At 36.5% G+C, this 25,911-nt stretch overlaps 5 protein-coding genes across 14 annotated transcripts; 2 read left to right on the forward strand and 3 right to left on the reverse strand.

Annotated features, from left to right (window-relative positions):
* Positions 1 to 291: 291 nt before the first annotated feature.
* Positions 292 to 4,074, forward strand: LOC111788632 (uncharacterized). The gene is made up of 3 exons (XM_023669045.2): positions 292 to 855; positions 1,936 to 2,066; positions 2,930 to 4,074. The coding sequence occupies exons 1-3, from the start codon at positions 634 to 636 to the stop codon at positions 3,726 to 3,728; spliced, it is 1,152 nt and encodes a 383-aa protein (XP_023524813.2). The 5' UTR covers positions 292 to 633; the 3' UTR covers positions 3,729 to 4,074.
* LOC111788630 (ENHANCER OF AG-4 protein 2) lies at positions 2,750 to 16,535 on the reverse strand. Of its 10 annotated transcripts, none has more exons than XM_087121527.1 (15): positions 15,951 to 16,534; positions 15,089 to 15,165; positions 12,553 to 14,541; positions 11,919 to 12,405; positions 11,029 to 11,137; positions 10,693 to 10,805; positions 10,426 to 10,613; positions 8,519 to 9,185; positions 7,981 to 8,443; positions 7,074 to 7,166; positions 6,856 to 6,947; positions 6,564 to 6,759; positions 4,795 to 5,013; positions 4,283 to 4,392; positions 2,750 to 3,690 (listed from the first exon to the last, which is right to left on the reverse strand). In XM_087121527.1, exons 1-11 carry the CDS (start codon positions 16,059 to 16,061, stop codon positions 6,877 to 6,879), a joined length of 4,368 nt encoding a protein of 1,455 aa, XP_086977653.1. In that variant the 5' UTR covers positions 16,062 to 16,534; the 3' UTR covers positions 2,750 to 3,690; positions 4,283 to 4,392; positions 4,795 to 5,013; positions 6,564 to 6,759; positions 6,856 to 6,876. The 10 variants fall into 10 exon arrangements, with proteins under 10 accessions (XP_086977653.1, XP_086977652.1, XP_086977655.1 ...); XM_087121526.1 differs by having other exon boundaries at positions 2,750 to 3,714; XM_087121529.1 differs by lacking the exon at positions 4,283 to 4,392.
* An 828-nt stretch (positions 16,536 to 17,363) lies between these two features.
* LOC111788633 (ATP-dependent Clp protease proteolytic subunit 2, mitochondrial) lies at positions 17,364 to 18,983 on the forward strand. Its single transcript, XM_023669046.2, has 2 exons — positions 17,364 to 17,799; positions 18,346 to 18,983. The coding sequence occupies exons 1-2, from the start codon at positions 17,481 to 17,483 to the stop codon at positions 18,762 to 18,764; spliced, it is 738 nt and encodes a 245-aa protein (XP_023524814.2). The 5' UTR covers positions 17,364 to 17,480; the 3' UTR covers positions 18,765 to 18,983.
* Positions 18,984 to 19,981: 998 nt separating this feature from the next.
* Positions 19,982 to 21,849, reverse strand: LOC111788634 (large ribosomal subunit protein eL42). The gene is made up of 4 exons (XM_023669047.2): positions 21,713 to 21,849; positions 20,820 to 20,999; positions 20,654 to 20,728; positions 19,982 to 20,212 (listed from the first exon to the last, which is right to left on the reverse strand). Exons 1-4 carry the CDS (start codon positions 21,713 to 21,715, stop codon positions 20,153 to 20,155), a joined length of 318 nt encoding a protein of 105 aa, XP_023524815.1. The 5' UTR covers positions 21,716 to 21,849; the 3' UTR covers positions 19,982 to 20,152.
* A 1,324-nt stretch (positions 21,850 to 23,173) lies between these two features.
* Positions 23,174 to 24,140, reverse strand: LOC147793742 (uncharacterized). Its single transcript, XM_087121728.1, has one exon. The coding sequence runs from the start codon at positions 24,081 to 24,083 to the stop codon at positions 23,349 to 23,351; it is 735 nt and encodes a 244-aa protein (XP_086977854.1). The 5' UTR covers positions 24,084 to 24,140; the 3' UTR covers positions 23,174 to 23,348.
* Between the last annotated feature and the right edge of the window lie 1,771 nt (positions 24,141 to 25,911).

The raw sequence follows: 25,911 nt of genomic DNA on the forward strand, positions 1-25,911 counted from the left end.
TATTTTTAATCTTTTTAAATCATTTTACATCTTTTCCAATAATTAAAGTTGTATATTTTTAAGAAGTAATAAATAAAGCAAATAATTATTTTAATAACATTATTAAATGGGTGATGCCAGTGGTCCCCACGCGCTTCTGACATTCACATTGGGCCCATTGCCAAATTACGGCCCAAAATAATGTTGGATTTGGGCTTTACTGTGTGGGCTGGGCCAAGTTGGTCAAATTTCATGATATTTATTAAATAAATAACAAAATATTTGAATATTTAAAGTTAATATATGATCGTCAAACTCCTTACAGCCGAGGGATTTTCTTTTGGAGGTTTGTGAAGAAAGAAGGAAGGAGCGAAATTTTTTCATTTTTTTCTGGGAATTTTTGGATTCATATATTTTTTTTCGGTTACGTTCGTTCTTTTTCATTTTGGATCTACGTTTCGTTTTCGTCTTTCTGTTCATCCCGCTTCTTGCAGTTTGTTTTCTTTAAAACGATCTTTTTTTGGCGGTCTTGATTTGTGGAGTTGTTTTGATGAAATTGGCGTTCGTTTGGATTGATTTTGAATCTTGGGTGATTCAATGATGGTTTCATTTCTTGACGGAAATTGATTTGGATGGTGGATTTGAGAGACGCAGATGGAAAGGGGGCGGATGAACGGAAATGGGATTTGTGATTATAGTTACGAGAGCAATGGTTTTCATGCGTTAGATCTAGTGGATGTCTATGGAGGAGAGAGCACGCCGAATGGAAGAAGCTCTGGGAAGACCTCGCAGGGTTCATCTCCTACTAGTTGCATCCTGCATCCAGTATCGAAATTAGATACTCTTGCTGGAGTTGCAATCAAATACGGTGTCGAGGTAAGCCGCATTTGAGAATTTTAGATATTTCTTTGATGAAATGAGAATTTTTGTAATGAGCATTCGTTTGTATCGTTCTCAACTTTAGTTAAATTGCTGTTGTGATGAAGAAACAATGGAAATGATTATTTCAAATTCTTTTTGCTTTTCTGATATTCGCGTGTCAGATGTTGCTTTATTAATGAATCTTATCATCTGCACCGACAAGGCTAGAGTTTATCTCTTTCCCTTTTGGTAGGCATGATTTCTTAGAAAACCATATCGATGTGAACTCAATCGGGTCTTAAATTTTCTGTTATGATCAAATGAGGCTTATGGCGGATTCATCTCGAGAATGGAATGAACCATAACAAATTGTCATTATTTTTCCCTCCTGAGATAATCATTAGACTTGTATGGACTACGTGCAGTGTTCATAAGACCTTTTTTTTTTTTTTTTTCCTGTTCTCCCCCCCTTGATTTGACCTTTTTGAAGTCTATAGTTTAAAGGGACCGAGCGCCGTAGCCATAGTTTTTTTGTTGGGGGGCAAACATCTATGAAAATAAAATTTAACAAAAATTGAGAAACTGGCCTAAAATCAAACAATAATTCATAAGGCGAATTGTCAATTGAAAATTTTCTTATAGAAAAAATATAAGAAATCAAAGGGACAAAATTCTTGTCTCAGTTAACTTTTAGAACTTAGATTTGAAGAACGTGGTTGACAATTTTATACCCTTCACTTGTAACCAAGGGTTTAAAAGTGGCCACCATAGTGTGGAGGCAAAATTTTCTCTTCACTTGGTTGCCCCGTTTAATAGTAAGAGGTTGATAGTGCGCAATTGTGATGAATATCGACTTTCTTCTTGTTGTTGTGGTCAGTAAGTAGAGAAATTTTTACTCCAAAGTCGTGGACCATTTCATTCATCCCTCATTCATATCTTTTGTTATCTGATTGCACTTATAGCATAGCTGATCCAAGCACACGCTTCAATGGGCATAGCACACTATCATTCCGTCTTTGTATGTTATGTTTTGGAATAACTTAAGTGGATCTATTTAGGAGAAAAATGTAATTTTGGTTTTTGATGATTTGCCAGGTTGCAGATATAAGGAAGATGAATGGGCTAGTCACAGATTTTCAAATGTTTGCTCTTAAATCTCTCCAGATTCCTCTTCCTGGAAGGCATCCTCCTTCTCCTTGCTTACTGGAAGAGCTAAGTACTCCAGGGTACGTGTATTGATTATCATATGTTTCCACATTATTGCACACGAGTGACGTAAGTTGAGTGCATGTTTGCCATTTTTGACATTTTTTCCCTGAGATTGCTATGGCTATGGCTATGTCTCGTTGAGCTGTGTCCAATGCCTTGTTTGAGCTATGGTAGTGACTTGCAGAATTATCAGTTATTGGTCATATAGGACTTGAGGTTAAGGGTGGGGTTCAAGTAGTGTTGCTACTTGTAGAACCGTGCTTTGAGTGGACTAAGCGAAGCCATTAAGAAAGAAAATTTGAGTGGAGCCAGCGCCATGCTTTGATGTTGATGCCTGGACGTCTTAGGGCCCTTTAGGTTCTTTTTTTTGATGGAGGTGATGGGATGGAATAGTGTATACTGATAATTCTTTTGCTGTAGGAATTGTTGGTGATGGTTGGAGAGTGGCCCTGATTATAAGTGGATGCTATTGTGATGGCAATATCGTTCTCAGGTGCTTTGTTGATACAAGATTTAAAGCTGCCCAACTTCATGTTGAATTAAAATAAATAAATAATTAAAATCATTATGAATTAATATCCTTCGAGTCTCATTAATGGCATCCATCAGAAATATAGTACCACTAGGAAATGAATCCTGATCTTTGATTTCATTTGCAAAAATTTTGCCTGGAATTCTTTATGCTCAATTTTGCCTGGAATTCTTTATGCTCAAGTATGCAAATTTCTTATCATTCATTTCAAGAGATTTATCAAATACATTGTGCCCATTACAACTATTAAATTAGAAGTGGAGATGGAATTAGAAAGACTTGAAGTTTTCCAATATTTTGCTGGCCAACCCATCATCTTGTGTTTGATAAAAGAGAATCATTTTGCAGACAAAGCAGCTCCGAAAGGACTACAAGTGCACGTCTTTCATCGGATTTCTTTGAATCATTCCAATCCCTCAAACTGAAGTCTTCCGAACAAAGGATCTCCTCAGCCATGAGCTCTTTACAAGGTTACTATGGCCTCAAACCATCTGACCAGAGGAGCAGAATCAATGGTTTCGACACGGCAGTCTACAGTGAAGGAGCCTCTCATGATTCAGAAGAGATGCTTGTTTCTGGGACCTCACAGGATTTGGATTTACTAATGCCTCACCATCGAAAATCCAGGAGTTCAGTGAATGGATTTCTGGGTGAGAAAGTAGAGGTGGCTGATCTGCAATCTGCAGAAGCTGGCGGCGATGGGGATCCCAAATGGAATGACAAATTGGTAAGAAGGCGCCAGAAATCTGTAGCTGACTTTTCCCATTCCCCTGAAATGCTCTTGAAAGATGACAACAGCAGTGGAAGTAACGGGTTCTCATCCTCGGCTGGAAAGGGCCTTTTGGCTCAAAGACCCAAAACATCTAGCAGAACTAATTTGGCAAGTGACAATGCGGTCGGATTGATTCCAATTCCAATAGGTTTGGGGGATTCATATGTGGCCGTTGATGGGTTTGCTGGGGTAAGAAAGTCATTGAGCACATCGAGTTTGCCGGATCCGGAGAATGGCAACCCTTCATCAATTTGGTCTGCTTCAAAGTGGAGTCTGAAACCGGATTTACAGGCAATCTCAACTGCTTCCAGACCAATGTTTGATGGCTTGCCAAAACCTTTGACGGGTCGAAGAAACAAAGCTGCACTCGATTAGTTCCATCTGGTTAAAAGGAAAAAAAAAAGGGATACATTTTCTACCCACTTTTGCTCCATAATTTATCAGGTTTTGATGCCGTCTTTTATAGTTCAAGAAAGAATACAACTATGAAGAAATTAAACAAGTCAAATAACAGGTCTGTTTTCGCCTTTCATCTTTGAATTATAGTTTTCATAAAGGAGGTTGGGGTTGTTTTGGTTACAATGAATTGATGAAATGAGTACGGTAGAATTTGTTTTTGTAAGCAAATGTATATTAGTTTATTAAGGTCAACTCCGTTGAAAAGTGAAACAAAAGTATTTTTTTTTTCCAATAAAGTGATGTTGATGTTTACTTTTTCTTATCACTTTGTTGAAGAGGATTATAATGCCACCATTGATGATCTCCTAACTGTTCTATTTTCAACTAATGGGCTCTAATTACTAATTACTACAGTAAGTTTCTCTTTTTCTTCATTCTAAATTACTGTGAATACTATATACGATTGGTAATGGAATAAAAAATACTTCAATTAGAACAGCAAAATTCAAGGAGAAAGCAGAATATGTTACCTCTTTATCATTGAAGGAGATGATGCTGAAATGGGTAATTAATTGAATTGTGCAGGCAATGGCAACATCACTCATGATTGATTGATTACCAAAGTCCAATAACCCATACTCTGCTGTTTTAGAAAGTTGTTTAAACTGCACCAAGCAATGAATTCTCCCCCAACCAAAATTTATGCATACATACAGCCCAAGTTTCAAAGCAGAAGAATGGTCTAATAATAGATCTATCAGATGCAAGAAAATATAATGAACAAGGCCAAGCAAATAAAGAGTTGTTTAAACCATCAGCAGGTCTCGAGGGTCAGAATCAAAATGTGGGAAAATGAAACTCATAATTGAACAACAACTATATTCAGACTGACATGATTTCTAGATCATAAAGAAATTATTTTAGAAAATACTCTCGAGGATGTGAGGTGATAAAAGGGTTATATGATATCATGTACAATATGTAATGAAAGTATTGTGTTACATAGAATCTGAAAATTCTTTTTTGAGTATCTGGGGACTACCTTTACATCCGGAGTCTGCATAACAAGGAAGGATCAGCCACGGTCTTGGCACAAAAATCCATGTTAAATTATAGTCTATCTCAACTATGCAGCTGCGAGCAACCTCCTCCTTGGATATAATAAACCGACTCTATCTTTTCTTTACTCGGCTAAGTAAACAAAGAATCCCAAAAGTTGCTCGTCTCTCTCTCTCTCTCTATCATAAAAATCTATCAAAACCTGTCATATTAGACGGCCAGGATATGATATCATTAGCGAATATATAATATCATCTAAAGCATGCCAAACCATCATATGCATAGAAGCAATTTTATTTCTTGGCAGGTCTTGGGTAGCATGCCATCCAAATGACTAATTGTACATAAAAATTCCATATGAACATAAGCGAACATGCTCTTATTCATAGCCTAAAACTTATTTAATAGGACAAACACAACGATCTCTGATAAGATTGAAGCAAGAGAGACAAAATAGTGATGGTTTTAGAAATTGTGAACACATGAGTACTAGAGGCGGAGGGAGAAGCAGGTCAGAGAGGAAGATGGTTACTACGGTTTGGTCATTTCTTTGAACATTTCTACCATGTAGCACTGAATATAGCCTTTGGCAAAAAGCATTCATGTAAGAGTAAAAAACCAGAGGAATAAAAGGGACCCAAGCCTTAATCCTTTATATCTCAACCATCCAGTACTTCATTGAGTGTTTCCAGCACACAGATGAAACAGGACCAACTTCCAGTGATATTTAACATCTAACGAATTTCCGCACAAGCACATCCTGTAAACAAATGATCTAGTCAACATCTCACTCTATTAGGAATCTAGGATTTTGGGAATCCATCCCAACTTAAAACCTCCAAAGCCACTAGTCAATGTTGTCAACAAGGTTAGATTCTTTGGGCGCAAACACGAAAACCAACTTGTCCCATCTAAGAGGATTTTTCCCTTCAAAAGTACTAAATGCAGGAAACAAAAGGATGATCTCCCAAGTACTTGCAGGTTATAATAAAATCTTTCCCCAACTTAGCTTCCACAGCTCTAGTCAAGCTGAGGCTGCTACCTTTTGGCCTATTCAAGCAATTTCATGTGTGCCGATCTATCTGTAAGCTTGCCAAGAGAGCTGTCAGCATATTGTAGAAATCCTTCAAGTTGGATAAAAATCTAAAAGGCAGAAGATTGTGGAGGTTTTTATTTGCTAATTGGCTTTAGAGATTCCCTCTTCTAAGAGGTAACAAGGGACATAGATATATTGCAAGACGTGTTATTGTGGAGTCTCTCAAAAGTGGTTTTTTCGTGATAAAGCTAACTGGTACAGCCCCAGAAGCAATTATTTCAGAACTTTAAAGACCTGAACTCTCAATGGACTATATGTACAACCAACTTAGTTTAGGACTTCATTTATAAAACAATTAGAAGTGAGTTTATTAACATTTATTTCAAAATTTTAAGCCAAATATTGAAGGCCCCATCACAAACAAATAAATTTTGGTGATGAATTAAGGGACACATACTAGTTACCCCCCGATCTTCCCTTGCCTTTACTTTCCCTTAGATTAAAACTTTAATCACCCATAAAATATTCAGGAGTTGAAGAGTACGTGAATTATTCATTCTGATCATGAAAATGGCATGTATATAGAGATAAAAGTACTCGTAAACATTAGAACTAGCTACATGAAATGCTATGAGAAGCTTCTTAATCATAGCATAAAAATGTCATTTCAAACTATGCAAAATTAATATCAAGAATTAGGACTAGATGTCACTAACCAGGTCAGAAACATGGGCCTACACTTGGGAGCAAATGTTCCTGGATCAAGTTTGTCAGGATAACTACTATGTACAGAGTTCAACCAAGAGCCTCCAAAAGTCTTGACAGCGCCTTGCAGTTGTACAAAATTTATGCACAAAGCTGATCTTTCTGTACAGTACAGTAACCAATTTGTATTCCAATTCCACATCAGCACTGGAAGAACATGATGGAAGTATCCAACAAATGAAGCAAGAAAGTTTTCAGCACGGATTCAGAGTGGCCATTACAATGATTCAAGAAAAAACTTACATCGGAAGGAAATAACAACTCTTATGCAGGCCGCCAACAATTAAGAGTTGAAATGTCTTGTCTGGAAGGCAACATTTGAGGAACGCTATGACCTGGAAAATATGTGATAGAAGAGTTCTCTCTATAAAAATTTGGAACAGTTGCTCATAAATTTACAGAAATTCTTCATAAAACTAAATTACAACAACAAAACATATAGAGCACAGTTAAAAAATCACCAGAAATTGGAGCTCCAGATGGAAGACTATTGGAGGCAGGACGCTGAAAACCAATATTACTTGGTGGTCGTTCATAAGGTTGTTGAAAATAGCCTACAAAGATAAATTATTTAGGATCTGATAGTGGACACTGATGGGTAAAGAAAAAGGAATATCAAAGATAATCTTCGACTTGGTCTATACAAAGATGCTCAAAATCAAAGAACGACTCCATTTCAGTATGGGATAAATTAAAGCATAGTTACGTTCTGAGACTAAAATAAGAAAGTGAATTAGCATGTCTTAAATCAAACAAACAAGCACTAGAAACCAAAGAAACCAATTGGAATTTGTGGGTCTCCACCTAACTCCCAGACGAGGCTTAAAAGAAATACTGCAAGGTGAGATTAACAAAGAAGGTGACATTCCCAGAGCAAACGTAAAGAATAATCTACAAAGAGGAAGAGCAAAAAGTGAAGCCTCTCCCTTTTACAAGAAGGCACTTAATACAAGTCTTATCCACACTGGTACAGATCAACCTACTCTGAACATCGACAAGAGAAAAGAAGAGAGATGGTAACCCTGCCTAAGATCCTAGAAGCAAAAATCTTCCCTCCCAGCCAGTCATTTATTCAAAAAAGTTGACAATCCTCACTCATTCATAGTAAATTCCATTGGGTCATGATTCCAATGTACTTATAGTAACTCTTTGGTCAATGAATAGTGGTTGGAGTTCTTGGGTATTTGTTTTCTTCTACAGTACACATTAACTTTAGGTTGTGAAGTAGTAAAAAGAACAGTTGTCAATAGCCAGCCAAACATACTCTTTTTCCTAACCTTTCCCCATCATCAATGCATATCCAAACAAGATATAAAGCCACAAGATCATGATACCAAAATATACAATGAAATATTTACATTTTAATACCTTCCTGGCTGAATGGTGGTCCTGGATGTGATGGATTTCTCCCCCCGTTCATCCATACACCTTGACGATTTTCTGTTTTGAATTCATTTGAAGGCCTTCTCCATTGTTCATCACCCAAGAAAGGCCTCCGGCTATCCATAACGGATGGCGAAGAATATGAATGATGGTATGGATGAGGAGGATGCTGCTGAACCGGAGGCTTACCATAAGAGAAATGACTGGGTGGGTTTTGAGGTGGGCCAGAATGCATCTGCCTTTGAATAAAGTTGGGGTTCCCTTGCTGATATTGCTGGTTTGGTTGAGAAACTTGCGTATTCAGATATATATCATTATGTCCATACTCTGATTGCCTCGAAGAATTAAATCCAGAAGGTGGCTGCTGGCCGTACGTTTCACCTTTAGCAGAAGCATCCACGTGACTCCCATGAGAAGCATTTCCAGCCATTTGCACATGCTGATTTCCCTGTAGAAGGGGCACACAAACTAAGTACAACTATACCCATAAAATACTTTTTCAAACTAAATATTGCATCCTTACACTAGCTATGCTGCAGTATTCATGGGGAATAGGAGCTTGATACGGAAGCTGTGCTGAAGGCTGCTGGGAAGATTGAAGCGGTAATATCTGCTGGTTCAACAATGGAGGCTGACTGGGTACTGGTGGTTGGGAAATTAATGGTGGTGGAGGTGGCGGAGGGCATGCAGATGGTAGAGGAGGAGGTGGTGGTAATGACGGAAGTGGCGGTGGTGGTAGTGGTGGTGGGGATGGAGAGGATGGAGGTGGAGGTGGGGGTGGTGAAGAAGGTAAGGGTGGGGGTGGAGGTGGAGAATCAAGAGGCAAAGGAGGAGAACCTTCTGGCAGAGGGGGAAACTCTGTAGGAGTATTTGAAGCAAGTTCTGTTGCCCTATCTGAAGACCGATGTTGAGCATCTATTACAAAAGAAATGTCTCCAATCAATGACTTCTCATCCTTTGGATGCCCAGAAACATCTTCCATCTCAAGTTCCCCGTCCACGTCCTCTAAGATGCAATGTCGCCTGTCAATTGGGGTAACCGCACACGCTTCTGCATCTCCAACACCATTTGTTGCTTCCATCAATGGTGCATCATTGGATTCTTTACATGGGGTGGTAGGAAGGTCATCCTCATCTTCGTCCTCAAATACATGTGAAGATAAAAACCCAGGCAGTTGAAATGTTGCATTGCTGATACAATTACAGAAAGAGAATCATAAAACGATTGACAAAAAGAGAAAAACATGGAATAGCACAGGAACATATTTTCATTCAATTTTATTTTTGCTTTTACAAGAAACAAATATCAGCATACAAAACTTGTAAATAAGGAAGCCAAGATTTATTTCCACCCTGCACCAAAGGGCCAAGGAAGATTACCAAAAGACTTTCCAGAAGAAATTCATCTGATTCCCAATTCAACAAAATCCACTCAAGATAGAAATGGTACCATCGAAAATCAATCCCATTGAAAATATAGCATAAACTTAAGAAAGTAGAATTACGCGAAAGAAATCAGAGAAACTCTCCAGTCATATGAACCAACATAAGTAGGAACATATGCATGCAGGCCCAGTCTGTCCAAACAATTACAGAAAACATCTAAATACACAAGTAGCAATGACACGATGATGTTACCAAAAGGGTCGCTTTTACATCCTATCAAGAAACTTTTTTTTTTTATCACTGAAACCTTTAGGTTTCTTAAGAAAAGGAAACATCGAGATGTCGATCAAATAAATACCTGGCTGTCCAATCATTTAATCTCTATCTATGTGTTTTATCACTTCGTTAAAGCTGTCCTTTGGATTTTTATGCTGGAGAACAACATCAAAGTTTTTGGGGAGAATAGAGATGTTTCCAGTTCAATGGGAGCAATTAGTTCTCTTATGAAATTACACAAGAGAGGAAAGCCCTAATCTAATCTCTCAATTGGATATGGAAGTAGTAAATCGATATTGAGTTCATTGATTTATGATGGGGCAAACTACCCAAATTTTTGTGCAACTTGGTTCATGTTCTCTTTGTGCTAATGGAAGGTATCTTTTTAACTTCCTTAGCTTGGGTGGAGTCTTTCCTCCCTCTTCTTTTGCATATTTTAAATGCTCAATGAAATAGTTTCTTATTCTAAAAAAAATAACAATAAGGTAACGAAAACCGTACTGAGCAAACATTCATTGAAGACAAAAAGCTCCTCAACGTGCTGCATAATTATTCAAGAGGTACAAGCTAAGAAACCACTCAGAGTACATACTATTAGCTTTTGTATAGGTTAACTAATACCAAATTTCACACCCAATACAACATAAAAATTTGATGTTCAGGAACATAGTTCTGGGTAAGAATGAAAATAAGTATGAAAATATCGTATAACATACAAAAAATAATAATAATATAAGGTGGAAAGCTGAGAGTGAAGTGAAATACAAACCTTCCATACTCATCAACAAGCATGCCTTCCATTTCTCTGATTGGATCATCTATGGCTCGCTCTGCACGGGATGGACGTCTGAGTGTGAAACCAATAGATGAGTCATCATTTGACACTCCTATTTCATCCATGTAACGTCGAAGAATAGATTCGGGTAAAATTTTCCTCTCAAGCCAGAGACGCAGAACCTGGAGAGAGTTCCTCAGGAAATATATTCAAAACTTTTTCAGCATAACCATAAGCCTCTAAAGACCAAAAGTAAAATACCTTGTGACACTGACGACGATTTTCACGAGCTCCAGAGCCTGGTGGTGCTGCAGCCCCAAGAAGACGTGGCAACGCTGCTTGAACAATAGGAATGTAGGAAGCTCCAGCAATACCTAATATCAACATGAGAAGAAAGAATTTCTCGGTAATTCAGTGGATGCTGCTTTTGAATACTCCATTCATCAATAAAATTTACTTTTATAAAGATTTAAAAAAGAAGAAGAAAGATACACGGTGAGAAGGGAAATGGAGAGCCTCTTATCATAAACATAGAGGTGATATGTTTAGAATAGCCAATAAATTTAATCCTAATAGACCTATCTTAAGTGCATCTACCTCTCTGAGTATGTGAGCATTGTGTTATAGAATCCACAAGAAAGAAGAGATCCACTTTGCGATGAAAACTAGGTTCAGTCTCCAACTTCCGGATTAGAAGTTCCACAACCTGCAGATAGAACAGCAGTTAAACACTAAAAACTCAACCAGAGACTGTTGCAATAGGCATTTATTTGCAAATAATATCCTATATAGACAAAGTCATTTCAAAATCCAAATCCAACGCGACAACCAGATTTCATTTTCAGTTCACAGAACAGTCATTCTGATAGATGCTATGTAATAGAGGTTTTAGCACAGATACTGGATCAAATGATATACCCATGACTATCACAGAAAATGTATATACATATATATAAATTTTGATCATCCATAGGACCAGAACCACCATATTAATACATGGTAGATGCAGACATAACTTTTTGCATCATCCAACAGACTCAAAAAGAAGGGGGAAAAAAACTGGAAACAGAATCACACACCAGATTTCAGCCATTCATGGGACCACTACAAATCTAGAGTGCTTACCTCATTCCTCTTTCCAGGACCAGGGTGGGTGGAAGCAAGCAAGTTTGATTAATATATACCTCCAGTATTTTTTAGATCAACAACATAGAATATATATCGACAAAAGAGGAAAAGAAGGAGATTTCACATTGTATATTTTTATACAAAAAAATCAAAGGCAAATGTAACGACACAAGAAATGATTAAAAGTCATTTTAAAAAAAAAAAAAACATTTTTCTTCTACATATGGACCCATCAATAGCTTTTCTTTAAAGAATAAAAATAATGAAAAAAAAATTGAAATATTAACAGCATCCTAACCACAGCATTTTTAATCCAGGATAGTCAAACCAGGCTAGCAAGCATCAGAATCAGAACCTACCTCATTTGCAATGCCATATCTGGCACAATCAATAGCCAACCGAGTTGCACGTCCTATACTTTCTTTAGTTCTAGATAAAGTCTCTATCATTCCTTCAAAAGCATCTCGTGCAACAGCCGCTTCAGTGCCACCACTCAATGAATCTCCAACGGATCTGTGTACTGAGCTGACTCTTTTCTCCTCTAATTCTTCAACATCAGTGTGATTTTGCGATGCCAATTGATGCCCTTGGGTTGATGGAGAAGCCACGTCCTTCGGGTGAAATGGTCCCTTCAAGTCTGCCAGCATCAAATGGGTGGTACTAGATAAATGCAGCTGGGCTGGAGAAGGACTAGGACTGCCACGGACATCAGAGGATAAAATACCAGAATTAAAGAACCCAAGGACATTATGAGAATGAGCTTCCCTCCTTTTAGCTTGAGCAGCTGCAATTAGATGCTTCATGGACATGGCAGACTCGGCGACCTTGAATTCGTTTACTAAGCTTCTATTTATTTAGAAAAAAAAAAAGACAAATTAAGAAAATAATTGAGTTAATTTAGACACCACTCAGAAGTTGAAACTTCGACTTTATTTAAACAAAAAAAAGAAAGAAGATAATCTAACAACAAAAATAAATCACAAATATTGATACCTTTCACCATGAAGATCATCATGATCCATTGAACTTCCCACCATGATTGTAGAGTCATTGGCTCGAGATTTTGGAGTAGTTTTAGACTTCTCTCCAGAGGAATGTGACCTACTTTTTTGGAGGATAGATGGCTTATGAGAAGAGCTGGAATTTGTGTTTGAAGTCAAAACCACAGACTTTGCAGAACCCCCCTGTGATTGTTTCTGGACACCGGTATTGAAGGATTTGATTGGGGGTTTCACAGTCTTCGTTTGTTCCAAAGCTGCAGTGCTATTAACTAACGCAGGAGATTTTTTTGGAGAAATCAAACTTGGTTTTGCCATCTTAGGTGACAGCTGCTCAGATCCTGATTCTGAAGGACTTTCAGGGGCATTAACAGGCACTGGTTTTTCTTGCTGCAATTCATCAGTTTGAGGTTTTTTAGGCGATGAGGACAAGCTCTGCAACTGGTTACTTGATTCCTTAAAATGGCCATGATCTGATCCACTAGTTCCATTAACAGGCAAGGGAGAAGTAATAGGACTTTGATTACGCACATCATCGTTATTCTTACTAGCATCTGGACGATTTGAAGTTGCGTCAATATTCCGTGAAGATCCATGAACAGGAGTTTTAGGATTCTCATCATCATCATCAAAAATGCGAACTGCTCTTCTTTTTTTATGTGAATGGTTTGCCAGCAGTTTATCACTACTAGAACATGAAGCATCATACCTTTGTGAAAAGGGACTCTTTTCATTTTTAAAATCATGAATTGCAGGTGAAGAATCAGACATAGCTTCAAGAGCTCGTCGATGTCTCTTTGTCAGAGGTAACACAGCTTCATCACCAGCTGCGGAATTAACAGAATCTGAATGGTGACTAGATTTTATATGGTTTTCTGATTTCGGCGTGGGCATAGACTTTTTCAACTCATACTTTTTAACCACTTTTTCATCAGCCACAATAGGTTTTGGAGAAGAGGCAACCTTTAGGCTGTTGCTTGGTAGTGATGCCTTACCCTCCCCTATGTCTCCTCGCTTCAACTTTTTGGCAGGACGCAAATTTTCACTTGATCCTAATTCAGATTTTACTTTTCCAATCTGTGGCATCTTCCCAGCACTAGCTTTGCCTTTGCCCTGTCCCTGTTCCTTAGAACTACAGTTGGTGTCCACCACATGATCTTTATCCTTAAAATGTTTTTTATCCTTTGGCACGTCTTTAGTCTTTTTACCATGACCAGACTCAGAATTTGGTTTAAGGGCTCTAGAGCCATGTTCCCTCATACCACCACTAGAAGTGGATTTTCCTTTCCTTCCACCCTTTGAGTCCACAACAGACTCTGGAAGATTGAAACAATTATCAGGTATTCCGTTCTTAGATGCTGTAACAGCAGAGACTTTGCTTTTGTGGTGTTTAGAAGCAACCTCTTGTTTCTTCTTTGAACTAGCACCTTCCTTTTTTACATTTTGACCGTTGGTTGTAGATGTCTTCTTGGGCTTGGAAAGCTTTTCTGCTTGAGTAATATCTTTATCTTGTTCAGATATTGCAGCTTCATTCTTTGGTGAAACGTCTAATATACTATCTTTCTGCTCAGAAGAAAGTTCTGAAGATGAATCATCAGGCTGCCGGCATTCAACAGAAGGCTTACTGTCTTGAACATTGGTTTCACCTTGCTTTTGTGAACAACGCTCAAATCTAGAGCTATAGTCACCTATGCCTTCATTTACAGCTTCATCATTTGATTCTGCAGTCCCCACTTCATCCTTCAAGTCAACATCTAACTCATTATCCACAACCCCATCAGTGCAGGGAGCACCACCTTCAGTTTCCGAACTATCCATACCAACTCTCATACCACTAGAAGTCTCATTATGTTTGTCATCAAAAGCTGCACATATTTCCCTCACAGCTTGAGAAAACTGAGTTGTTTTACCTTGGCAACGTGCTGATAGTTTATTCTTTTCCACGATGGTGAAGGCCTGAATATCAGCAGGGGCTACAAAAGCTCTGTGAATTTCAATGCATGAATAAAGATATTAAAAAGCGTAAAAGGTACATGAGTGTTCATAGCATATGAATACAGGAGAGGATAAAATGACTGGCTGCAATGGATGAAGAAAAGATATTAAAAGCAAGAACAACAAGTATATGACAACAATGGATGCAATGGAGAGTATTTTAAACCTTTGTACGGTTAGAAAAGAGTGTATGACAACAAACTCAATACAACTTATGCACGCACAAAAAGGTAGTGTCAGTAACCAGTAGTTAAAACTTATTGGTTCGAGTGCAGCAATTAAATTCCTGAAAAATTTTACAGAGTTGCAACTTTTGCAATTAAGAACACATAGAAGAGAATGAATAAATACATGCAACCCTATGCCAAATAATGCATGCATGAAGTCATTATCTATGATAATTACAATGAGCATTATATATCCATTCTCAAACACCTTTCCAGGCTAATGAGCAAAGGCCATATGCATAAGATGGGAAGAAGCATATACATATGCAAACTCAAATTCAAACAATAACCTAGGACAAGGATACTTACATTTCTAGTGTTCCAAAGAAATGGACAAAACATTTCTTCGGGTCAGGAGATCTCTCCCAATCTTCCGGCCTGCTAATCTGTAAACATAACACCATCATATCTTATAACTCCAAATGGCTAAGTAGATCCTGGATCAAATGAATTGATACTCCAAACCCTAGCCACACAGTTAGCTTCTCTTTTTATAAAAATGGGTAACATTTAGCTCACTATCTCAAAAACGCTCTTTGATCTTTCAATAAAATAATGACAACATAGGATATTACCGCTTTTCATTAGGCCTAAGTGAATAAACCTTCTAGTAATCTTCCACTTTTTATCGTAAGCAACTAGAGCCCTTTATTGTAATTTACTTTTTGGTGGTTCCTTCGCTTGGTTATGGTTCGTATTTTTCTTCTCCCTCTATTTTACTTTCTTTCCTCCTGATGAAAGCAGATTTATTAGCCCCAGAGAGAGAACACATTATGCTCTGATCCTAGTTCGTGCAATATATATTTTCACATGAGATTTAACACGAAAAATACAATCTTGAGGAATAGATCATGGATGTAGTCGAAGAATTAGAGAAAATAACACAAGAACATCAAGCTCGTAAAGTTCTTATGGATCAAAACACTGCATAAGCAAATACAAAAACACAAAACAGCACACCATTGAAAAAAAAAAATCTCAATACGCTGAAAGATGAAGAGAAGTAAGATGAAACAAACGGGAACTAGAAACAATTTTCATCACAGTAGCACCTCACACTCATTAAACTATTACTTCCGGCGAAACACATTGGCCAAATTGCAATACAGCACATAAACACAATCGCAACAACATATTAAAACAAGAAAAGAAAAAAGGGCAAAGATTGTACCTTGGCTGGCCATGGAGGAAAACCCTTGACCTTAGCGAGGACAAGATCTCCCAAACTGAGCTCTCTATTGGCCTTGGCTTTACTTGCTCCGCGTCTCCGACCCGGAGCCATGGTCGTATGAATGACCAACAACGAACAAAAAAGAAAGAACTAAAACCAAAAAATCAAAAAACGCCGACCTCCGGGCAGAACCCAACCCAAACACGAAATTTAAAAATCAACACAGGCCGATAAGTATTCCCCTGGAAGAAAACGCGGAGACGATAGAACCCTCGCCGGCGGTTGATGGCCCCGGCGGTGGTGGGACTAAAGCATCAAGGGAGAGAGGGGGTTTTAGCGGCGGAAATTGGGGAGTGTGGCCGGAAATGGGGGATGATGTATTGGGAGGAAGATTGGTTGAAGAATTTGGGGATGGGAATTTGTGATTGGTGGTCGGAGAGGTGTAGCCGGTGCCGGAAATGGAGATGATTTCAGAAGAAGAAGTGCAGTAGAGAGAGAGAGAGAGAGAGAGAAAGAGAGAGAGTATTTGTCTTTGGGAGCTTGGGAGAGATTTAGGAGAGACGGAGAGGGAAAGCGAGAGACAAGAAGAGAGCCAGAAAAAATCAATGTAGCTCATAGGGTTGCTCTCTCATGGCTCCGCCCGTATTCCACTATACGGTGCATTGACCCGACCCGCTTTTTAATACTTTGAAAAATAACCATTATTATACTCGTCTGAAGTCAATTCAATAATGATTCTAATTTCTTTTTTCTTTTTTAGATTTAACTATCAAAATTAATTAATATATATATATGTGTTTTTTTTTTAATGTCGTTCAAACCCTAGCCAATATTTTTTTTATTAAAATAAATGGATTAAAATATGTATTCTCCGTAAAAAAAAATTAAAAATAAATAAATGTTTAAATTTTCGTCATTTCAGTAATAAAAATGTTAGTAATAATAAATTTTAAATAGGAAAAATATATGCTAATTTATCAAAAAATGCATTAATGTTTAATAATTAAAATAAATAATTACTAGAATGAATATCTAAAAATTAGTTTCTTAATTATGTTTTTTTAACTAAAAAAATTAATTTTCTTTATTTAAATTAGACTAAAATTGATAGTTTCATTAGAAAACTACAAAACCTATTATTTTAAAAATGAAATAATTATTAAATAGTTTTTAAAATAAATTAGAAAAAAAATTAAAAAATTAATCTTTTGTTAGAATCAAATATTTAAAAAAAAAAAACTAAAATTGCAATTAATCCGCAATTTTTATTTTCATAAACCCTATTAAAATGATTTAAACACCAAAATTAAATTTTTGTTTATGGAATAGGCAAAGCCCAATAAGAAACTGAAAAGCCCAATGGGCTCATTAGGCAATATCCGGCCCACAAATTCAGAGAGAACAAAGGAACCAAATTTCACTGAGGGAGCGAGAGGGGAAGAGAAGGGAGACGAAGCTCTCAAATCTGGAGGCTGAACTTAGAAGCTGATAAACCCTCGATTACGATCTCAACGATCGAGTCAATTGGCCATGATTTGGAGGAGCTTAGCTTCGACTTCCTCAATGCTGCTAGCTAAATCCACGGCGTTGGCGAACGGAAGAACGGCGGCGAGGGATTTTCGTCGCGGTTACAGCTTGATTCCGATGGTGATAGAACACACATCCAGGGGAGAAAGAGCATACGATATCTTCTCTCGTCTTCTTAAGGAGCGTATAATTTGCATCAATGGCCCTATTTCAGATGATACTGCTCATGTCGTCGTTGCTCAGCTCCTTTTTCTCGAGTCGGAGAACCCCTCGAAGCCCATCAACATGTACCTCAATTCCCCCGGCGGCGCCGTCACTGCCGGTATAATAGAAAGCTACACTTACTAATTCAAGATTTTCATTGTTCTGTGCATTATCATGACTTGTACCAGTTTTTTAACTCCTCATTTCTGACTTTGAGGATCTCGTTTAGAGTATGAACAAATAATTAAATTGGGTAAATGGGTGATTTAACATAATATAAAGTGGGAGATTATCATTAAATATACGGTATTCTATAGGTTTAATCTTTTGAGTTTTGGATTTTTGGTCTTGTTCTAGTTACACATGCACATATAGTACTTTTAATTCGTATTATTTTCTCCCAATTTGAGGTTTGTTGACAAGAAAACGAAAGGATTTCAAACTATTTCAGTTCACTGATTATGAAACTTGGCTAATCTCTCATCGGAAGTCTACTTCCCTTCCCCTCATAATGTTAATCTTCACTGTCTGTTACCTCGGTAGACTTCAAATTTCATTTGTGTTCAAAGATTATAATCATGAACTTAGTTCCAAGGGCCAACCTTTCCTGCTTGGAAGATTCGAGGTTGGTGAATTTGATAGAATATTTGTGATGTATTTACAGGGCTAGCTATATATGATACTATGCAGTATATAAGGTCGCCCATCAATACCATCTGTTTGGGTCAGGCTGCTTCAATGGCTTCTCTTCTTCTAGCTGCTGGTGCCAAGGGTGAGAGACGATCGCTTCCTAATGCAACTATCATGATTCACCAGCCTTCTGGTGGATACAGTGGGCAAGCAAAGGACATAACGATTCACACGAAACAGATTGTTCGGGTTTGGGATGCACTTAACGAGCTTTACTCCAAGCATACGTCACAACCAGTAGATACTATCAAAGAGTATATGGATAGGGATTATTTCATGACCCCAGAAGAGGCCAAAGAGTTTGGCATTATTGACGAGGTAATGGATCAAAGGCCAATAGCTCTGGTGACTGATGCAGTTGGTACTCAAGGCCAGGATAAAGGTTCAAATTAAGAATGCGAGGTAGGATTTTGACGCGAAAGCGTGGCATTTCAAAGTTCCATACTGACTTTTGTTAGAATTCTCTAAAAGCTGAGCATATCTACCTAGATGTGATGGAATTGATTGTTTTTTTCTTCGCTAAATGTCGATTTAGCTGTTTGGATCAGTATTGTTATTAGCATTTCAAAGAGAAAAGCTTGAAATTTAATAGAATTTCAAATTTTGCTCGTATGACAACAAATGTCTTTACTTTATCCATATTATGTTTGCTTCTTCTAGTTCAATTCTACACAATATCATGCGGAAGGTGTATCACAGTTTAACTTTTCGTAGTTAAATGAATAGCATCCATTATATGATACGGGAACACTGGAGGGCTTTGATAAGATTCTTACACCATTGTGGCACAATTTTGTATAGTAGACTCACTGAATGGACGACTTTAAGATTTATTTGTGTATTGATATGGTCGTTTATGTGTATATTGCAAATACTGCTGAGAAAAGACTGCTAAGTGCAAAACATGGATATTTTGGAGTTTGAACTGGATTGTTCTGTTCTTCCTTTCAATGTAACATATCGGAGTTAATTTTGTGTTTCTTCAGCAGTGTGTTAATCATTTGCAGCTCGTTTCACTCTTTAATTGTAACAACCCAGGCCCACTGCTAGCAGATATTGTCCTCTTTGGGCTTTCCTGAACCTAGGGAAGGTTTCCACACTCTTATAAATGGTGATTTGTTCTCCTCCCCTTATAAATGGTGATTTGTTCTCCTCCCCAACCAATGTGTGATTTGTTTTCCAACCAATGTGGGACATCACATTAATGCTGTTGCCCAAGGGAATTAATGGAATTTGTTCTCCTTCCCAACCAAAGTAGGGCATCACATTAATACGGTTGCCCAATGGTTTAGCCTTGATATCAGTGGACCCAAATATGTTTTAGATAGAGGGTGGCTTTTCTTTTCAAGTTGTTCATTGCGTTTGTTGATCGAAGAGATTGGTAGAGCCTTTTAGGATAGGTGTTAAGATGCGAGTTCAAAATTACAATTGGCTACATTGGCTCTTATGTGAGTTTCAAGCACTGTCAAGTCAATGGATGAATATCATTGCCTGAACTAAATGTAAGCTAACAATAATTATTCTCAATAATCAAATGGTTATGCTATGAAAGCACTTCAAACACAAGTTTCTTTGAAAAACAACTAAACGAAATCTAGAACTAAACGAAAAGCAAAAAAAATTTGGAAATTTGATCATTGAGATAAGATGGCTTAAGCTAAATAGTATTGTTACGACATTTAGAACTAATTGGTGAACCAAACAGAGTAATGCTGTAACATCTCCGATAACAATTGATTTTGTAAAAAAGAAATCACAAAAGCTAAGAGCAGACAACGGATCTAGAAAAGAGATGTTCCCTTCCCCTTCTTGTCTCCACCGATTTCGAAGTGCTTGCATCTCTGCATTTGCAAATTAAGTCATTTAGTTAGAAATGAAAAAAGGAAACCACAAAATACTCAGCTAACTGATGAAAGTTTCTTTTCCACATTTGGACCTTTCTAAAACAGCTAACAATCCATCGCGATAAGTGCTTAGAACACATTTTGCAATTGAAATCAGAGTCCCAACCAAATATTTCACCCCAAATGCGAATGTTGTGTTCCAGGGGCATTCAGAGCCTAGCATCAGATGTCTTCACAGGTATACCAGTCAAGTGGCATTTATTTTAAGGGGGTAAAATGAATGTAGCTCTATGGGACCCCAGAGACAACTACCTTAAGTATGCAGTTTGAAAACCACTATATGCTTGAAAGAGTGTTCGGACAAGTGCACTAAATTAACAAGATACTGAATAGTGAAAGCCCATGAACAGAAAATGATGAAATACTTGGAATTCTAACCTTGATAGCGTGCTGGGATACGTGTTTGCAACCCTGACATTGCAGCCTCAACACAATCTTCTTGGTAGTTTTAGCCTGTGAGATACACATGTTTCAATTTTGATTTCCTTGCCTCGTGGAAAAGAAGAAAGTAAGAATTGACTGGTTGAGAGAAAAACTAACTGACCTTCTTGTGAAACACGGGCTTGGTCTGACCTCCATATCCTGATTGCTTGCGATCGTACCGACGCTTTCCCTGTGCAGCAAGACTATCCTTTCCCTTCTTATATTGTGTAACCTTGTGCAAGGTGTGCTTCTTGCACTCCTTGCTTTTGCAATAAGTTTTCTTTGTCTTGGGAACGTTCACCTGTTTCCCGATACAGTATCCACGTTCAAATTCTAAACTATGACACTACTAGCTAAAGACATCATTAAGACAACAAATATTACGAACCAATATGACCCTACACTACTGCATTTGCACTCACTGATCTAACATCCTTTTTCTATGGAATATTCCATGAACTCATAATCAAGGATCCAGAATCATTAATATATTCCATGTGCAATGTTTAACTCGAGGAAAATCCTTCTTAAAAAAAATGCATGATGAAACAACCCAATCTCCGTCAATTCTCGCACCTTCAGAAGCTCAGTAACACGTCACATAATTTGTTAACACTATCACTCGACTACAAAAGATGAACCAGTCGCCTTTCAAGCACAAATTCAGATCGACAGTACGAACAATTTAAAAAAAAATGCACGCAAAAGAAAACGAAGACCATAACAATCCATCATTTGTGCCCGCCACTAAAACTCCACAGAACACTGAACTTTCAAAACGATACCAATCGCTTCAGCAGTTTACATTTTCCATCACATAAATCTTCAGCATCATGCACAACAAGGTCAAACAAGAGAACAAACAGATAGAGCAGAGAAAAACACAGAGGGAATCAAGAGTGGAAGTAAATGCACATCAAAATCTCGAAGAAGAAACAACCAACGAGAGAGATTCAACAAAATAAATGAGTAGCTAACAAAATCGGATTGAGAGACGAAGGTTAAGAAATGTACCATGGCTGCTGAACGTCGACGAGACCTGCCCGAAAAAAAACCCTAACAGATGGGAGAGTAGGAAATGGAGGCGAAACGAGACTTATATATCTGTTGAATTGGAGAAGAGAGCGAATGAGTCGACGTTTGAGTTTGTGGATTTGGGCCCAAGTAGATTCATTCACGGCCCAACAATAAATTTATAAAAAAACAAAAATTAAAAAATCAAATAGTTATAAAACTAAGTTGATAAATTTTTATTTGTTTTATTTTTAATTCAAATGTGATTCTATTGTTACAAAAATAAAATAAAATAAATTTCCTTAAAACATATGCGGAAAAATTATCCATTTTAAAGTATTTTTATATTTTTTAATAATAATTTATGTCTTATCTATTGAGCTATGCTCGAATTGACTTAAAAGCATCCTTAAAAATAATATATACACGTTAAATATTAAAAAATTTAAAAATATTAATTGTAGCACTATTGTTTAAATATATGTTTAACTCAATAAAATTACAAATTTGAAGTTAAAATTAACTTCTGAATTATTATTATTAACTTAAGTACAAAATATATATATATATATATAATTTAAATAAATAATCATGCACAATAATGATAAAGCCGGCAGAAATAGAAGGATGGATCTATACGCTAATTATTGCATTTTTTTAGTATGAAAAAATAAATAAATATAGTAATATCTAGTCAAATATGCAATTAAAAATAGTTGACAACGACACATAAATAAAAATAATTTTATAATAAGCTATATATATATATAATTTATGGTATGATTATTCTATTTTTAAAATTGGTTTATTTTTGCACCATTTTTTACCACGATTTTCATATTTTTATAGAAAATAAGTTCAACTTTTAAAAACTAAAATAAACTATAATCATTATTATTTACTTTTTTTTAATGTAAATTACTATAAGAAAACAAAATAATAATAATAATAATAAAATCTCATCAACAGTTAAAATAAAATAAAAAATGTATGAAAAGAAAAAAAAAATCGAAGTTCAATAACAAGTTTAACTCACAACATGTAGAAATGAGGGTTCAAATAGGTCGACAGTATAATGTCTTAACTATATCTTACAGCTAACAAGTTATATAGCGTCTAACTTTAGCATATTGTTTACTTCAATGCACGGAAAATCCTAAGTTTTATGAACAGTTCCTCGCAAAGCATGCACTAGCAATCGAGTGCTTATTGCTAATTGTTTTTACTTTAGGCATTGGATCGGGACGGTCGAGCATGTTGAACTTATTATCATTAGGTCGTTTTATTGATATTTCAACAACCTGCAGACTTAAACAAGCTACCCGTTTGACTGACATTCATTTCTAACCCATGACATCCCGAACACAAACGTCACATCTAGATTTCATGAGTTTTGAGGTCGTGGAAAATGATAATTAAACAATATATATAAATATATACATAAATCATGAAAATAGCTCGTTGGTTTATTTTATTTTTGGATATTATTTATATTTCTATATTAGTCGAATTATTAGTTTTACAGTGCTCGAACTCTTACCCTCGCCAATAATTTACAAAAATTAGCGTAACAACCTGTCACATCTCCGCCATTAAAATATTCTTCGAGCTCCCTCACATGGCGGTTCCCCGTAACCTAGCACAAACCTCTCCAGAAACCACCTCCTTTTCGATTCAAGACTCGCATCTTGCCGCCGCCCTCTGATTCGGTTTCTGATCTCAATCGGCGGCAGAAATAGAACAGCGCCGTCGTGCAGAGTATGGCGCAGAGTTGTCCCCACAGCACCACAATCGCCACTGCAACAATCACGATAATCAGATCGAGTATCTTCGCCGGGGAATTCATCGGAGGCTTATCCGCCGGTTTCCTCCGCTCGGATGACGTCGGCGTGGGGGTTTTGACGGCGGAGAGATGAGATACTGTTTTTTTCAAATCTTTTTGGCGGTTTAGTCTCCGGGAGGGAAGAGAGATAGAATGCAATAACGCGGCGGTTCTTTTCGCCGGCGTAAGAGAATCAGACCGGGTTGACTCTGTTTTCTTCCAAGTTTGACTCGGCTTTATCAACTCGACGATCTTGGTTCGGACCGTCGGAGCTCTGGATTTAATCAGCGGCGACGGAGGCGGTTTCTTAAACTCCGGCGAAAAAGAGGCTTTATCGTCACATGGCACGGTGATCTCCGGCACGGCAACGTCGATTGGCACAGTTGCAGAGGACTTCTTAAATCGGAACCGAGGCGACGGAATCCGGCTATCCCGTCGGCCGGTCGTCGGATTCTTCTTGGTCTGAACTTTGGGGGAAGATCCGAAGCAGCGGAGGAGAAAATGGAGTGGGCGTTTGGACGGAGACATTTTTTCAGAAGCTTCCGCCATGGGAGAGCAAAAATAAAGCAGAGGAAACGGAGATCGGCATTTAGAAGAACGGGGTTTTGAACTGAGATCTTCTTTTAAAGGAGAGGTTAGTATGGTAATTTGAATAAAATATAAAATTAAATTGAAATTTTTTATATTTTGATAAATAATAATTATAAATAATTTTTTAGGAAAATTGTAGATTTTATTTCCGAATTTTAAGATAAGTTATAAATTAAAAAAAAAAAATCATCTTTGTTATTTGTTAAAAAAATTAATTTTTTTTAGTAATTCGAAATATTAATTTATTTATTTTATTAAACCATAAGTCCCTTCGTTATATTATAACATTGTGTTTAATAAAAAAAAATATATTAAAAATTAATTTTTGTTCTAATTTCGAGGAATTACCTTTTAAATGAAAAGCGGTGGAAATGGTTTTAATTTGTTGACTTTGAATAAACGAAGATTGGTCATGAGAAATGACTTGGAAATTTACGACCGGGAAGACTCCAATAATAATTTTAATAATACGAAAGTTACGCTTATAAACTTAAAATTATTCGATAGTTTTCGAAATTTTTAATTTTATATTTAACCAATCATTTTGAAAATTTTAATTTTATGTCTAATAGTTTCGTGACATATTAAAATAAAAATAAAAATTGAGATATATACCTAAAATTAAATTTTATGTCGAATAAAATAATAAATTTTTAATTTTGTTTGGTACGAATTAAAAAAAAAAAAAAAAAAAAAAAAAAAAAAAAACTTTGGAAATTTGGAGAAATGGCAACAACTAAAATATAAGCATTTTTCTTTAATAAGCTAAAATCTAAGGCTTATCCACTCTAATGTCACATTTATTTGGTACCACCTAACCCCTATGGCCTAAGTTTTCATTAAAAAACATTAGAAGATTGACATATCACACAAATGACACAATTCCAAGCTCATTGGAGTAGTTAACCCCCTTTGATTTAGCGTCGTATATCCTCTTTTTCACAACTTTATCCTATTTTTTTATTCTCTTTTCTTTTGCTACAAGTAATCTATCTCAGTTCATCCGGTCCAACCATATTAATACTGATGTATTAAACTTTGTACCTAAACGTATTTAGACGAGAGCAAAATTGAGTGAGTGATCTCTTGAAAAGTCCTCGTGTTGTATAAGTTCTTGAGCTAACTCGAACATAACGAACCAAAATTTAATTCAATAAACAGGGTTTCTGACCTAACTAGACACTCAATTTAATGATAATCTATTTTGTGGATCCAAATCTTTATCCGAATAATACGATAATAATTATAATAGCGAATTAACATGTTTTTAAGGTAACAAACAACTTTTTAATTAACATTTATTAGCGACATACGAACTTGACAGGTTAAAAGTATAAAAATAAAATCAAAAGTATTATAAATACAAAAAAAATAATATTAATAATTTAATTATGTAAAATAAAATGACATGAGCTCAATAAAGTTTTCTTGGTACATGGTATTGATTAACTAACTACTACATTGGTTTGATTTGATTAAATGTATACACTCAATATATTTTATTTCTTATTACTATATGATTGTGTGCTGTCCACACGGTATTTATTATTTATTATTTATTATTTCATAATAAAATAATATATATAGAGACACACTTGTTAGTAATTATCGACTCTCTGACGCATCAGGTTTTTTCTTAATCATTTGTAATAATTTAAGTCTACCGCTAATAAATATTATTTATATTGGCCAGTTATGTATAATTGTCAATCTCAGATTTTTAAAATACGTTTACTAGAGAGATGTTTCTACACCCTTATACCCTTATAAACAATATTTCGTTTCC

Source organism: Cucurbita pepo, chromosome 2, assembly GCF_057944985.1.
Source record: "Cucurbita pepo subsp. pepo isolate OVF chromosome 2, ASM5794498v1, whole genome shotgun sequence".
Lineage (NCBI taxonomy): Eukaryota > Viridiplantae > Streptophyta > Magnoliopsida > Cucurbitales > Cucurbitaceae > Cucurbita > Cucurbita pepo.